Source organism: Carya illinoinensis, chromosome 3, assembly GCF_018687715.1.
Source record: "Carya illinoinensis cultivar Pawnee chromosome 3, C.illinoinensisPawnee_v1, whole genome shotgun sequence".
In the NCBI taxonomy this organism is placed as follows: domain Eukaryota; kingdom Viridiplantae; phylum Streptophyta; class Magnoliopsida; order Fagales; family Juglandaceae; genus Carya; species Carya illinoinensis.
The window spans coordinates 39,165,872-39,181,306 of record NC_056754.1 but is presented as its reverse complement, the minus strand read 5'-3'; the positions used below and the strand labels follow the sequence as shown (position 1 = coordinate 39,181,306).

Here is a 15,435-nt window from a genome sequence, read left to right as displayed (position 1 = left end):
GAAACACGAAATGGAAACATGAGAGAAGAAAAATAGTCATCAATGGTTGGGAAGAGCTGCATTGAGGGAAGGAGAGGGGTAGAGGGCTCACAGCGATCTTGGCTTCCGTTGGGTGGATGTAGGTCTTCAACGTGCAATGGTAACAGCGTGGCTGGTTCCAGGGTGGGGAAGAGACTTTATAGAGATGGTTGGCTTGCGGTGCAGCGAACTAGCTTTGTCGGCAACTTCTATGCACCTTGCAATGGTGCTAGTGGCCATTTGTAGTGATGTTGATGTTCAAAAATAGCGTAGAGAGAGGCAATGCTGGTGGGAAGAAAATGGAGGGATAGTGAGAGGGAGACAAAGAAATAGTGGAAGGAGACTCACCTGGTTATTGGTGCAATTGACCAGGTTTGTGGAAGAAACTAGTGGCGTAACGTGACAGAGAGAGGGAGTTAAGTTTTGTGGCATTTGATTTTGGAGGCTTGCTCACCAGTGGTTTCAATGGGTGTTCCATGGCTATTGGCTAATGGCGTGCTAGTTGTTCTAGAGTTGTCCAAGCTTAGTGACTGGAGTTGAGACTTGAGACAGGGAGGTTGGGCTGAGCGCTTGTGCGAGAACTAACCAGTGTTTTTGTTTGATGGGGCTGGAAACCAAAAGAAAAACGTGAGGGTAGGGGAAACCAAAATGGATTAGAAATTTAGAACGAAGAGGATTCTTAAAGGAGGAGTGGGTGTGATGGAAATAAAAGAAAGAGGAAAGAAAAACTTAAAAAACAAAAGGAATAAGTATTGCGGTAGTCTTTTGGTTTACTTTTTTTAATAATATATTCAATTTGACAACAATATCCAAATTTAACAAAAAAAGAAGTAACTTTATAAAACTGCCAAAAAGAAAGAAAAGTTTCATGAAGCAGATGAATCAGTGAAATTCAGTGTATTCAGAGTTCTAACATTCCATAGCTCGTGTCGAAGTTAATGAGGTTGGTTTCATGATAAATAAAAGGATAGTGATAGGGTTACTTTCATATTACTACCCATTTAGTACTTATAAGGTATTAAGAATTTTTTTTATTTTTTTATCATTTTCTTTTAAGTATTTTTTAACATCTTTAGCCATTAAGAAAAAATTTAAAAAATATATAATTTTACAAATAGTTACTTTCTCAACCATTAAGTAAAATAAAAAATTAAAAAAAAAGTACAAAAAGAGTAGTAAATGGATATTAGAAATATAATAACCCTAACATTTTCCTAAATAAAAGACTCCAAAAATATAAATTGTGGACTTTCAAAATTAGTGGGCTACCTCAAAACGATGGTTCTAAACATTAATATAAGTTGTCCAATAAATAATAATAATAATAAAATACTAAACCAATCCTAAAGAATTTAGGACTCCGCTGTTACACCCCTCCCATCCATAAACCCAAACAAGTGAGAAAAAGGTGTCCATCCAAGTAGAAGATAGGCAACCTACAGCTGACAATGACCAATCAGTCAAGTGAATTAGATGGAATGAAACGAAGTTTTGGAAGGTTAAGATCAACCTGTACATTCTATACCCACCATGCTTCTGTCTGGAGTTTTAACACAGCACCAATGTAGGTCCCCAAAAGAAGAATTTCTGTTACAATCATGCACCATGAATTTCCATCATAATACACAATTACGCAAGACCATAAAGTCGTCAAAATGAGCATTATAGGGAAATTTTGTCTCAAGTAAATTAAATAATACACATTACACAAGCCTTGAAGTGCATTGGCAACATTTGCACATGCCTTGCATACACTTCTCATGCAGCCAAATTTCACTCCAAAGCAGATTCGCTTCGTGAAAGGCATTCAAGAGAAATCTCCACTTCACATTTACTACATCAAAGCATACTAAAGGAGATCCGTACTTTCCCGAAAGCATCCACAGAAGATCCGGAGAGAAAAAATCAATGAAAGCATAGATTCTTCCGAAGCCTTTAAAATTTATCTGTTGGTATCCTTAGTCACTTCACTGATTCTGAGTTTATCCGGCTGCTACTCTCCCCACTGGCATTGAACCCAGTAATGGACATGGAACGGTTACCAAAATCTAATAGAAGTTTCCGTTGGTGCTCATTAGTGTGAGGAAGACTGGCACGTAGAAGCTCAACAGGCATTTCCCTACTAATAGCTTGGGCTGCATCTGATCCAATGACGTCTGTACTTGGCTGAATCTGCGAACATATGGATTGCACTATGGTTTCGTATTTACTCAGGCAATACTTGGTAAGAAGCGTGAAAAATTCATCAAAAGAAGCTTGCCACAGCGCACGATTAGGAACGCTGCAGTTGCCAGCAGCATGAGGATCAGTTAAGAGCTCAGTAGCCCTTTCAAGGACAGATTTCAGAATAATAGAGGCCCCATCACCAGCAGGGCTTCCAACAGGGCGCAGCGGTGGCTGCTCTGAAGAACACACAACTGCAACAAGACAAGCACTTAGTGACCGTAAATCCATGACCTTGACACATGAGGAAACTGTCTTTGCAAGATGAGTGGTTGTCTCAGCTGCTCCGGGATCAGATTGAAGGCCGCCGAACAAAAACCTTAAATGACGAAAAATAGCCATACAAACAATACGGGCAAGCTCACTACCAGAGAAGAGAAGCTGAAGGAACCTAGATAAGAGTTTTCGACCCTTGGGAAGAGAGACCAATCGTAAGAACACAAGGTCATCCTTGGAAGTCAGCCCAACAGTGTGGCTGGTTTTGCCAAGTGGGTCTACAAGTTGAAGTGATGTTGCCAGACCTTCTAGAAGGATTTGTCGCCTTCGCCTGAGCTGAGCCCCACCATCCTGGGATGGACTAGATTGTAGAAACCGATCAATATCATCGACATCAAGAAGAAGACAAAGTCCATCCTCGATGGTGATTCTAGCAGCAAGCATCGGTTCTTGTTCCAGAGGCTTCTCAGAGACCTTCTGCTCAGAGCTATCACCAGAAGCAGAGGGAGGAGGGTCGACTTCGAGGAGGGGGCGAGGTCTGCGTATGGAAGAGAGAGGTATCCTACCAATAGCATCAACAGAGAGATGAGGATGTTGTTCTGTACTATTTCGGCCTCGAGAAGGAAACTCCCTCAAGTGAGATGGGCAGAAAGGCAGTTTCAACCTCGATCCAGTAGCTCTTTTGGCAAGACTTGCTTGATGGTAATAGTCATCAATGTATGGGTCATTGCCATGTGTAGCAGCATGCTGCATTTTAAGTATATTCTCTATTTCTTCAGATGTCATATACTTGGATCTAATTTGGACCCACCCAGTCTCACTTTTCTGGCTACTAGCATCAGATCCTTGCTGAGAAAAACGCATATTATGTTTGCTCCTTTGTGATGATTTTGGTCTTTGGTCTCTCATATCAGCCAATCCAAACTTTGACTTATGTGAGGACGATGGATGGACATTATACTGTTGGGACTGTAATGCCGCAAAATGGGCCAAAGAGGGTAATTGATGGTGCAGTCTCTGCTGTTGCAGCAGCTGCGGTGGTGCCATCATTTGTGGGGACCTGAGACCATTTTGATGAGGTAACTGTTGTTGCACAATAGTATTTAAAAGGCCTGCGTGATCCCCATGCAGTATACCAGCATGGTTGATCCAGTGACTCTGCGGCCTGCTATTAAAAGATAGGCCACCACTGGTGAACTGAAGCATATTTCCACCATAATTCAAACCATGAGATAAACCAGCCAAGTGATGATTAGAGTTAGAACAAGGAGAGAGGTTTGGTGTAGAGAAGGGTATCTGTGGACCACCACCAAGAAAAGACATATTAAGGTGGTGTGGTGAACCTTGTTCAGATCTGCTTCCAGGTGGAGGGAAAGACGTGAATGTTGATTTAGGTACTAGAATTGGTTCACTAGAGTAGCGATGCAGCACTGGCTGCTGCTCAGGGTATGAGGATGTTCTGTACAAAGGTTCCGCAACACGAGCAGAGGGTTGAGGTTGTGATGACCACCTCTTCTCTTCTTCAACACCATCTGTGCCAAACATATGCTGATCTAACCAGTTACCAAAGTCTCCATCTTGTGTCCACTCAGCAGCAGATGAACCTGCACAGAACTTGCCATTAGCGAGAGGGAAGTTCAGAAGGGAAAACAGAGGGTGGAGGGGCAACAAAAAAGCAGTCTTTTGCAATTAACAAACAAATGACAAAAAATAATGAGGTAAACAAACAAGCACCAGACTTGATCATCAAAACTTGATTGGGTCAAATAATTAATAAATTCACCAAAAGAGTGTTTTTCAATAATAACACTCATTTTGGCATGGACAGTGATTAACACAATTTGAGAGCCATATGAATCAGATTCACTGTTAATCTTAATCAGCCTGATATCAGTAAGCTGCAAGTGTTATGGGAATGAAGAGGGCATTTCATTAAACAGTGAAATTGGTACAATATAGACCCAACAAAAATCTCACATGAACGTTTAAACCCTGATAATATAATCCTAGGAATTGACCACAAATAAATGGTTCAGACAAACAATAATGGATAAGATTCATATTTTATATGTTCTTTCCAAAAAGCTATAAAAGCCTGTTTTTGTACTTAAAGCTTACTAAAAAAAGTGCCGAAAAATGTAGTTAGGTGTGCTTTCGTAAATGTACATCCCAAACAAGGCATAGAATTAAACCTTCACTTGCAAAAACAAATTAAAAAATTGAAAATCCACTCTCCATAATAACCAAACTCTTCTAGTCCGTTGAAGCTGATGGTTGGTTGACATTCAATACTAGAAAATACATAGGGATTGGTAAAAATAATACCAGATCAATCTTCCAGAACACCAATGAATGACCAGCCAACTTTCTGAATGTAAAGAGAAAGAAATGGTTAATCTAGCCATATGGTTCATAAGTACTTTAACAAGGTAGTGCAGAAGTTACATACAATTTTGTTGAGTTAGTAAAGGGCATTTTACTCTTTTGGATTAGTTTTGTTAATTAATATAAGGACAACATTGACAGATATTAAAAGTAAAATGTTTTCTGGTTTAAAACATTCTCTTCTAAAAAATCACAGAATACTAAGGGTTTATTTGGTTATATAGATGAGATGAGAAATCTGTGAATGATAGTGAAATGGTTTGAGTTAAGATGTTTTATGGGGTTGTGGGAAAGGACAGAGAAAAAGTTGAATTAAAATATTATAAAGTTAAAATATTGTTAAGAATATAATTTTTTAAAATTATTTTTGTTTTGAAATTTGAAAAAGTTAAATTTTTTTTTTTTTGTGTTTTGTTTGGAAGTTTGGGAAAGTTGTAATGATTATATGAAAAAGTTGAAAAGTTGAAAATTTAAATTGAAAAGTGTTTGTGTTAGAATGGTGAATGGATGCTGATATGAGATGAGATGAAATGGGGTGAGACCATATGTGAAACAAAATGGGGCCTAAATCACTCAGATACTCTTGACCTCTTATGAATATTTCCTCTGGCTAGTTTTGTTTTCTTCTGGAACTCTAGGATTTGCTTGATCAAGCACCAATGGAGATTTTTCTCTGTTTCCTTACTTGGGGTCTCTATGTCAAAAATCAAGTCTGAAGCAAGTTTAAGATCCCAAATATCAACTTGGAGAACTCACTTCTGCATAAAGTGGTTTTTGTCATTGAAATGAATCCCAAAAACGCTTTATAGAACAAGCAATCAAATGATCACTCTGTGCATGGCTGAGTAGGCCCCCCATTCCAAGATTCCCATTTTGGAGGAGTAGAAACAAAAGCCTACTTAAACATTTCAATTAGATTGTAGAATGTCCTGACCCAACTTACACCCTATTGTATCACAAATAATCTAAAGACTACCAAAAGGCAGAAAATATTCACTATAAGGTTACTTACTTTCTCTTGAAAAAGATCCAGATCCTCTATCACCAATAACACCCGGGTGTCTTGGTCCTGTTACAGCTCTGTTCAACTGTATAACATAACAACATCAACTACTAAGTAGAGGTAAAGATTAAAAAATTATTTGGGTAGTGCAATTAAGGGCAACATAATATCAATAGAAAAACTAACCAGCATAACCATAGTAATTAAAAGGTTGACTAAACATTCATGCAACCATAAAAACAAAGCAACTATGAAGGAGGAGGCCATGAAATTTTCTGATCAGTAAATAAGATTTTATTGATCAAAGGAATAGGCAAAAGCCAAGTACACGGGTCATATACAAGAACAAAGCCTAGGAGTGACGTTCTAGTGATACAAGAGATTGGCCATGAATTGAATAACCGCTATTGCATATCTACAATTCTCCATGCTAAATAGCTGGTTATAATATTTGAATGACTAATCAAATGAATTTATCATGTATTCCAGAAGTTTGAATAATATAGCTAGGGATAGATTGAGATGGTAGACAGCATCTGGTTCCTGCATCTTGAAGGAATTAAAATTACAAGTATAAGAAATTAAAGACCTACTTCTATACTGATAAGGAATAACTGTCATTAAATGTATATTTTGCGCTCTAAACACCAGCATTGGGAGAACTTTTGTCATAGCCAAGCCCTAGAATCTCTACGTGTGGGTAGAAATTCGAACCCTAGGCCCTCAGGCCCATGATTTCCTGCATTGTTATTTTGTGTTATTATTTATTATGTTTAAAAATGGACCAGATATTCAATAGGAGATGACATGTTGCATTTTATTAGAAATCAACCAACTCCTAGGCAGACTGAGGATCCATCACAACCTGGTTATAAATTCGAAGAACCTAATATTAAGAACCCCAGCAGCAGCTGGCACTTTAAGATAGATTAGGATGAATGAAATAGGCATAGCCCATGTTCACAAGAAGTATACAAAAATAAATTCTAGATTAGGGACAACAAGTCATGACCATTGTTTCCATCAAATACAATGGCTGAGAACCAAAGCATTAAGGTATGCATAAAAAAATTCTGACGCTCCACCATAGTGCGCTCCCTATCTTCAAAGCACTGCTCATTCCTTTCCGATCACGTATACCACATGATACACAACGAAATCATCTTCCACACTGCCGCCACTTGAGAACGGCCTTGAATCTCCTTCCAACAAGCCAATAAGTCCACCCTCGATGGCATTACCCAAGCAACATCCACTCTTCTAAAGATCTCATTCCACAGCCCCCTTGTCACCTCACAGTGTAATAATAAGTAATGCACAGATTCTCCATGCTTTTTACACAAACAGCACAAATCCATCACAATGAGTCCCCTCTTCCTCAGGTTATCCATGGTCAAAATCTTCCCAATAGTAGCAGTCCATATGAAGAAAGCTACTTTAGTAGGCACATGAGACCTCCAAATCCTCTTCCAAGGGAATGAAACATGTTCTTGTGCTGTCAAGATCTTGTAGTATACCCTGACTGTACATTTTTTACTACCATCAGCCCTCCACTGCATCCTATCCTCCTGTGCTATAGTGTTTCCCATAGAGTATAGCAACCTGAAAAATTCAGTGTGCAATAATTCCCAATCATGAATATCCCTATTAAAAAGGACATTCCACTAGTAAGAACCATGAGAAAATACCTGCATATCTGCCACAGAAGCCTCATTGTTAGCTGCAATACAATAGAGTGCTGGAAAAGCCCTATGAAGAGCACAATCTCCACACCAAACATCATGTCAAAACCTGATTCTAGAACCCTCTCCAACCACCAACCGGATATGGCTTTCGAAACTCTGCCATCCCCTGCTAATAAATTTCCATAAGCCCACGCCATACCCCCCCCCCCCCCCCCCCCCCCCAACTTCATTGGAGCACCAGCCCCCCACGCACTCTCGTGTCTAGTCTCAATAATCTCCTTCCATAGCGAATCCCCCTCTAAGTGGTACCTCCATAACCATTTCCTAAACAGAGCTTTATTGAAAGTCCTCAAATTGCATACTCCCAAGCCGCCATACAAAATTGGGGAACAAACTTTGTTCCAATTAACAAGGTGGAATTTCGTTTCCTCCCCCACTCCCCCCCCCCCCCCCCCCCAAAAAAAAGAAAGCCCGAAAAATAATTTCTCAATCCTAGTCACCACCCTTGCAGGCAATGGAAATAGAGATAGGAAATATGTGGGGAGGTTAGTTAAAGTGCTCTTAATTAAAGTGAGTTGCCCCCCCCCCCCCCCCCTTCTGTCTTCTCTCTCAATAAATACAATTGTTTCCTACCAGCAAACTTTCTCTCTACTTTCTCCACAATCCCATTCCAAATAGCTTGAGCCTTAAAAGTCGCCCCCAAAGGGGGTTCCAAATATTTCATAGGCAAAGAAGACACCTTACAATCCAGGAGACGTGCCAAGCTATTGATATTAGGCACCACACCCACCACAACCATCTCAGACTTGCAAAGGTTCACCTTAAGCCCCGACATAGCTTCAAAACATAACAAAAGTACTCGCAAAGCTTGAATCTGGCCAGGCTCCACTTCACAAAATAGGAGAGTATCATTTGCAAATAAGAGATGTGAGAGTATGATAGGGCCATTAGTGCCATTACCCACCGAAAACCCAGAAAGAAACCCTCCTCCAATGGCAACCTTCATCATACAGACAAGTGCCTCCATAACAATGACAAAAACAAGAGGAGACAAATGATCCCCTTGCCTCAATCTGCGTGAATTGTTAAAAAAACCAATGGGAGTGCCATTAACTAGCACCTAAAAGCAAGAAGTAGAGACACAATGTCGAATCCAAGAAATCCACGTATCACCAAAGCCATGTCTCCCGAGCAAGTAAAAAAGATCCCAATTCACATGATCATATGCTTTTTCCATGTCAAGCTACCTGGGACTCCTTCCCGCAACCTATGATCCAAGCACTCATTGGCATTCAGAACCAAATCAAAGATTTGTCTCCCCCAAACAAATGTATTTTGAGGCTTAAAAATAATTTGTTCCAAAACTAGGCTGAGCCGATTAGCAAGGACCTTTGAGATGATCTTGCATAATCCGCTCACAAGGCTTATGGGGCGGAAATCCTCAACTACAATAGCCCCATGTTTCTTTGGTATAAGAGCAATGAACGTCACATTGAGGCTTTTCCCAAACTTCTTGAAAAAATGGAATTCCATGAAAACCTGCATAACATCACATTTCACAACATCTCAACAAGTTTAAAAGAATCCCATCGAAAAGCCATCTGGGCCCCGCACTTTGTCCTTAGCCATACCACAAATGACCTTATAAATCTCCTCTTCATCGAAAGGTCTTTCCAACCAACTCGCACTCTAATGAACCAACTCCTTTATGCACACTTCACCCTAGCCCTAACCCAAAATTGGTTGTATCAGAGTAGGTGTTCAAAAAGGTAGAGGAGATGCAAGTATACATTGGGGTAGTGCCAAAAAACCATACGGAACTACTCAGATATATGCAGGCGAAATTCTGGAACAAAGAGGATAGTTTTTAATTGTAAGACATCTAGAAACCCCAAGAAGATGATGATCAGCCCCTAAGTTAAGCCCTAGAGTCACCCCCTTACGTTCTCAAAAACCTAAATATTTTTTTGAAACCCTAACCCTAGATAGTAGTGGCATAGCCTAGAAATTTCCCAAGCTGCTGACCCCTTTATATAAACTCTAGACTCCAATCCTCCATAAAGTAACGCAGTCACTTCTTATTAACCTAGCCCTAAGGAATGGTTTCCCTTCTCCTTTTTAGGATTGCATTCAAACAAGGAGCTTCTGTGGTAGATTATATGGACAACTCCAATGGCTTTTACAGTAGAATGTGAGGCTAATTCGAGCCACACAGGATTGGGAGGTCAATGACATCTCAAATTTTTTCAGCATCTTGTATGATCATTCTATAAGGCTATGTTGTATCAATCCCCTAATGATTTACCTTGGAAGTGCTTTTGGGGGAGTAAAGTGTCTCTCAAGGTTGCTTTTTTGGTTGGCGAGCTTCTCTTGGAAAAATTTTGACAACTGATAATTTGAGAAAGTGTGGTCTCATTTATAATGGATTGGTGCTTTATATGCAAAAGGAATAAAGAATCTGTGGATCACCTACTTTTACATTGAGAGGTGGGAAAGGTTCTTTGGGACAAGATTTTTAATGGATTGGTGTAACATCCCAAGGGTGGCCCAAGCCACATATGGCCTATACTCCAAAAGGACTTGTCAATCATACAATTGGAGCCCCATTGGAACCATTATAAAGAACATAAACTTCTCCGGCCCAAGCAATGCTGGATCTCATACACCACATACCCTTATCATTCATTATGGGGTATCACAATTGGTCTTGGGTGGATCTTCTGCTTGCTGGAGAGGAATTAAGGGTAATCGCCAAATTGCTGCAGTTTGGAAGGTGGTTCCTCTATGTCATATGTGTGTATTTGACTCAAGAGGAATGGTCATTGTTTTGAAGAAAGAGAATGCTCGTTGGGAGGGATTAGAGATTTTTTCTACTATACGTTATTACTTAGGGCATCGGCTATTGAATTGGATGGGATCTATTTTCATGATTTCTTTGTTGCTTTCTCTAGTTCTTAGCTTGTAATTAGGTGTTTTCTCTTGTATACTCCATGTGTACTTGGGCTATGCCAAATTATGTGGTTTAATAAATTTCTTTTTACCTATAAAAAAATTATATGATTGCCCTTAAGGCTTTTTGGGAACTCCCACAGTGACTGAAACAATAACGTGGACATAATGACGACAATCTCAATTGCTTTAGGAATAGAATTACACCATGTGTACATGAAACAAACACAGAAAGAAAAGAAACCCCAAACTGAAGCTTCAACAAAAATGCCCTTAAAAGGGGAGAAATCAAGTTCTACCCATAGTCGAGAAAGTAAAGCTTGTATGGGTATTAACATAGTGTAGTATTGTATAGGTATTAACACAGAAATTTGTATGGGTTATCTCAATATGATTTATTAGTACTTTCCTTTCCTCTCCCTTATCTTTTATTCATTACTAACATAAATACTTATTACAATTACATATCACCACATGCAGAAGCATATCTTAATTGACATGAAAATTGTAAATGTAAATCTATTGAGATATGCCTCTGCATGTGCTGTTATGCAATTGTAACGAGTATTTATGTTAGTAATGAATAAAACATTTTTTTTTTATCGGTAGTAATGAATAAAACATAAGAAGGGAAAGGAAAGGAAAATAATGCATGATTGCATGCACTGTATTGTGACTAATGAATTTCGAGGATTAACAGTGCTACAGGATGAGAGATGCATGGTAATGCCAAAATTTTCTCACTCAAGAGCACTTGAGTTTGTTGAGTAATGTCCATCTCCTTTCTGGCGGGGTTCCACCAGAGACCGTTGGTTGGAATTGTGATCTTAAAGATCACCCACCCTTGTACACAAGGCATAATCATGTGTATTGAGGAATTGCATGTGATGTATATGTATGATGTAAAGGTTTTCGTTCTAATGTTAAGTTTACGCATGTGTTAAAAATAAAAATTGAAATCTTATATATTATAAATGTTTAATCTTTCTTATATTTGCTAACTGCGTATTCAATTCACTGTTGTATTTACGTTTTAAACATCACAGATGACGAAGAATTCAATGATAGGTCTGCAGGCCAGGCTCAGCATATGGAGACTAAGAATTGACTAATTGTATTGTTTATGAGAGATTTATTCTTTATAATGTCTTTCCTCATAACGTTAAGGGTTTTGTGAGAACTCATAACTTTATTGTTTTGAAATAAATACTACTGTTGGGTTTTATTGATCAAGTTTCAGAATATTTTGATGATGGAATCCACTTATACTTGGCTCATAGAATTGTTTATGTTAGTAGCATCCCTATGCTTAGAGGACGGGGTGTTATAACCTTTTTTCTTTATAAGTTGATAGGCGTATTATAACTTAACATTTACAAATAAGAGAAGGAGCATTACAGTTAGAATCTAATACAATCACATGAAATAAAATCAAAAAGTTGACAGACAACATAAAATGAAAGAAAATGAGAAACTCATCAAAATTAATATATCACTGCTTTCATGAGCATCAATTTCAAGGAAGCTAACCTTTGCAAAAGTAGCAGCTAGATCATCCACGTCAGACAAAGATCCAAAACCTACAACCTGAAATGAAAACTAAGTAAATTGAACAACACACTAGTTTTCAGACCCAGTGAATTGAATTGTTGAGAATACAACATAACTCCACTAAACATGTAGTTTCGAAAGATAGAGGAGAGGGTGAGTATAGATTTTCTAATGAGTCCACTATCTTCTTGATAAAACTGTTTTTAAAACTTCCTTAAAAATCCAGAACCAAACCAACATCTAGAAACTGACCAATTTTCAAACAGTCAATTATTTCAACATCTAAGAGACAAAATATGAAACTATGAGAGAAGCTGGTGTTCACAGACGTGACTAGGTCTTTTGTTTATTTAGTGGATTCATTTATACTTCCTGTGTGCCGGGATAACATTTTTCGAAGACAGCAAAAATCTTACTTCTTCTCTATCAAACAAATGATACTCATCGTCAGCAGGTCCGAATGCGGGACCATTATCTCGATTGTCTTCTAAACCCCCCAAATCCACTTCTTCCACAGCATTATGACCAAAAAACTCATATTGCGATGCATCAAAGAGTGCATTGCCTACATGACAAACAAAAAACAGTTATAAAAGAATATCATTCATCAATAAGACTTAGTTCAGCTTCAATAGACTTAGTTCAGCTTCAATCCATCTCAAATTAGCATCCACTTTCAGGCACCAATCTGTAACAAAGAATGTTGCACGCCAGAAAAGGAAGAAGCCAAAAAGTTATATGTTTTACACTAACTATTTTCATTCTTAATCTAATAGCAGTTTCATATATCCCAATTGGTAAGCTTTTAGCAAATAATCCATTAATCTTCCCCATCGTTTAGGACAAAAACTTGAACAACATGGAGAGATATAACTTTATGCAAACCAAAACTAAACCAAACTTCGATTCAATAAACGTGAAACTGATACACAGAAACTCTTTAAACGGGACTTGATTTGCGAAATAACTCATATCCTGAACTTAAACGAATATATTGTCGAAGACAATAAGCAAATTCGCATAATTTAGGTATAAGATAATTTTGTTGGTAGCCAAGAGGAATCAAGAAAATAAATGGGGATTACGAATGTTCATTAAAGCTTCATCTTCCTAGAACAAAAATGATAGAACACAGAATCTTTATTTTCTTATTCTGGTATCCTAACAAGCAATTTAGAGCCAAAAAAAACCTTAGAAATTGAAGCACATAAAAAGAAAGAGCATATTTATTTATTTTTTTTAACAAAAAAAAAAGAAAAGAGAAAAAGGAAAAAGTAAGAATCTTGAAACTTGAAATTCGACCTGAGGAATCTTCAGCGACGTCCTTGAAGACTTTGCCGTCGGATCTTTCCATATTCACAGAACCAACCTCCAAAGATGCGAGCAATCGCGACGCCAGACAAAAAGGGAAGGCTACGTAGACTCAGTTGGGTGCATTGTAATAGAGAAGAAAATTGGGTTCTAGGGTGTTCGTGAATTAGGCGGTGAGACGGGGCAACGGCAAGGGCGTGTCCATGTAGAATGTCTATTTAGGGAATTGAGAGAATTTTAGGCTACGAGAACCCCTCTCACAGAGACGGGGAGAGAGAGAGAGAGAGAGAGGTATATTATAAGCATAATGGTTAAGTTAGGTCATTCTGCAACTCAAGAAGGCGACGACGACTTTCGCATCATCCTCCTACGTTCAGACAGGCTGATGCGAGAGAAGGACGGAGATGTTTTCTACTTAATTTGAGTTGATTCGGACTTGTAAATAAAGTTTAAACTTATAAACCTATAACAGGAGGCCATCGTGTAAGCACTTATTGCATATCAACATCACGCACATCGGCTTAGGAGTGAAAAAAACAAAACCGATACGTGCCGGTACCACCGACCCAACTGACATTTAGACCCGACCCGATATTAAGCGGGCACTTATGCCCATGGCCTTGATCCGGTCTGTTTGAAAAATTATCTCATCTTATTATTATAATTTTTTTAATTTTTTATATAAAATATAATAAATAATTTATTTTTTTAATTATAAAATAATAATATTATTAAAAATAATATTTAAATAATAATTTATTTAACTTTTAATTTTATTTAAAATCATTTTACCTTAACTCATTATCCAAGACCATTCTCAAGTCTCAAGTAATTTACTCCAACCCAACTCTTGGATCTTCTTTTAGGTAATTCTCTCTCTCTTCTTGAAAGTTAAATCAGTGACATGACATCTTTTATGAAATGAGTAAAATTTGAATTCTGTAGAGACACCTGTGTAGACGTGTACATATATATAAAAGCATTCTACATTTATAATTCAATATATAATATGTAATTACTTATATCTATATAATGAATATATTTTATAGTTATATTTTATAATTTATATAATAATTAGTCAATAAAATTTAATAATTTCATATACCGATATGTAGGAACTATATATGAAATAGATATATACTATCATATTAAGTATATGTATTGATAATATATATAGACATATAATATATTGTTATTTTAGATAAATATCAACTAGGTAGATATTAATTATTTATAAATTTTTTAAAATTTTATAATTCAATAAAAGTTATACTTATTAGTTGTATAAATTCAATATTAGATTTTTTTATTTTTTTAATTTATTAATTATTAAATCTTATTAAAAAAATAAACAATTTGAACTTAAGCTCAACCTCGTTTGTGGGACGAGCTTTAGCTCGAACTCTGGTTGAGAGTTTAGTTTATCGAGTCAAATTCAAACAAAAAATAAAAAATAATCTCGTGTATTTTGAGTCAAGCTAAGCTTGACAAGTCAAAAATCAGCTCGGCTCGATTATAACACCTTGATGATGTGGCAATTTGATGGCATAACATGCCAGTATGACGTTCTTATTCCAATTTAGATGTTTATGTGGCAAGAAGACTTTTCAATTATCATTTTTAGTTTATTAATTCCCTTGTTTTGTTGCGTAGCCTTAATTATGCAACCTGCATCGATTAGATTTCATGGCATATTGGCTGAGTGTAACAATCCGGTTTAATATTAATAGGATCATAATAAACATAATTTTATTGGGCCTAAATGAGATTTAATGGGCTATTCTGGGACTCAAAAGACTATAATTTATTAAAATGGGCTAAGATGCCAATATTTTTGGATGAGTTTAGTGATGAGATTGGATGACTCTAACAAGTAACATGCCAATATTTTTGGAAAGTCCAATTTACACTCAATAATTTGGTTACAACATATTTTATCTTAATTGAGCAAGTGGGCCCATATTTATTGGATAATAGGCTCAAAGAATTAAGTCTACGAGTACTTTTTGGACAACTTGGGCTTACTTTGGACTCAAATACAACCGATTAGAATTTATTATTCGACTTCCTCTACAAAATTATAAACAAGTTCTG

General features: G+C 37.3%; 1 protein-coding gene across 1 annotated transcript; it reads right to left on the bottom strand.

Moving 5' to 3' along the window:
• Window positions 1–1,654: 1,654 nt before the first annotated feature.
• Window positions 1,655–13,786, bottom strand: LOC122304199 (protein PAT1 homolog 1-like). Its single transcript, XM_043116309.1, has 5 exons — window positions 13,333–13,786; window positions 12,447–12,595; window positions 12,010–12,066; window positions 5,855–5,930; window positions 1,655–4,061 (listed from the first exon to the last, which is right to left on the bottom strand). Exons 1-5 carry the CDS (start codon window positions 13,382–13,384, stop codon window positions 1,981–1,983), a joined length of 2,415 nt encoding a protein of 804 aa, XP_042972243.1. The 5' UTR covers window positions 13,385–13,786; the 3' UTR covers window positions 1,655–1,980.
• Window positions 13,787–15,435: the final 1,649 nt, after the last annotated feature.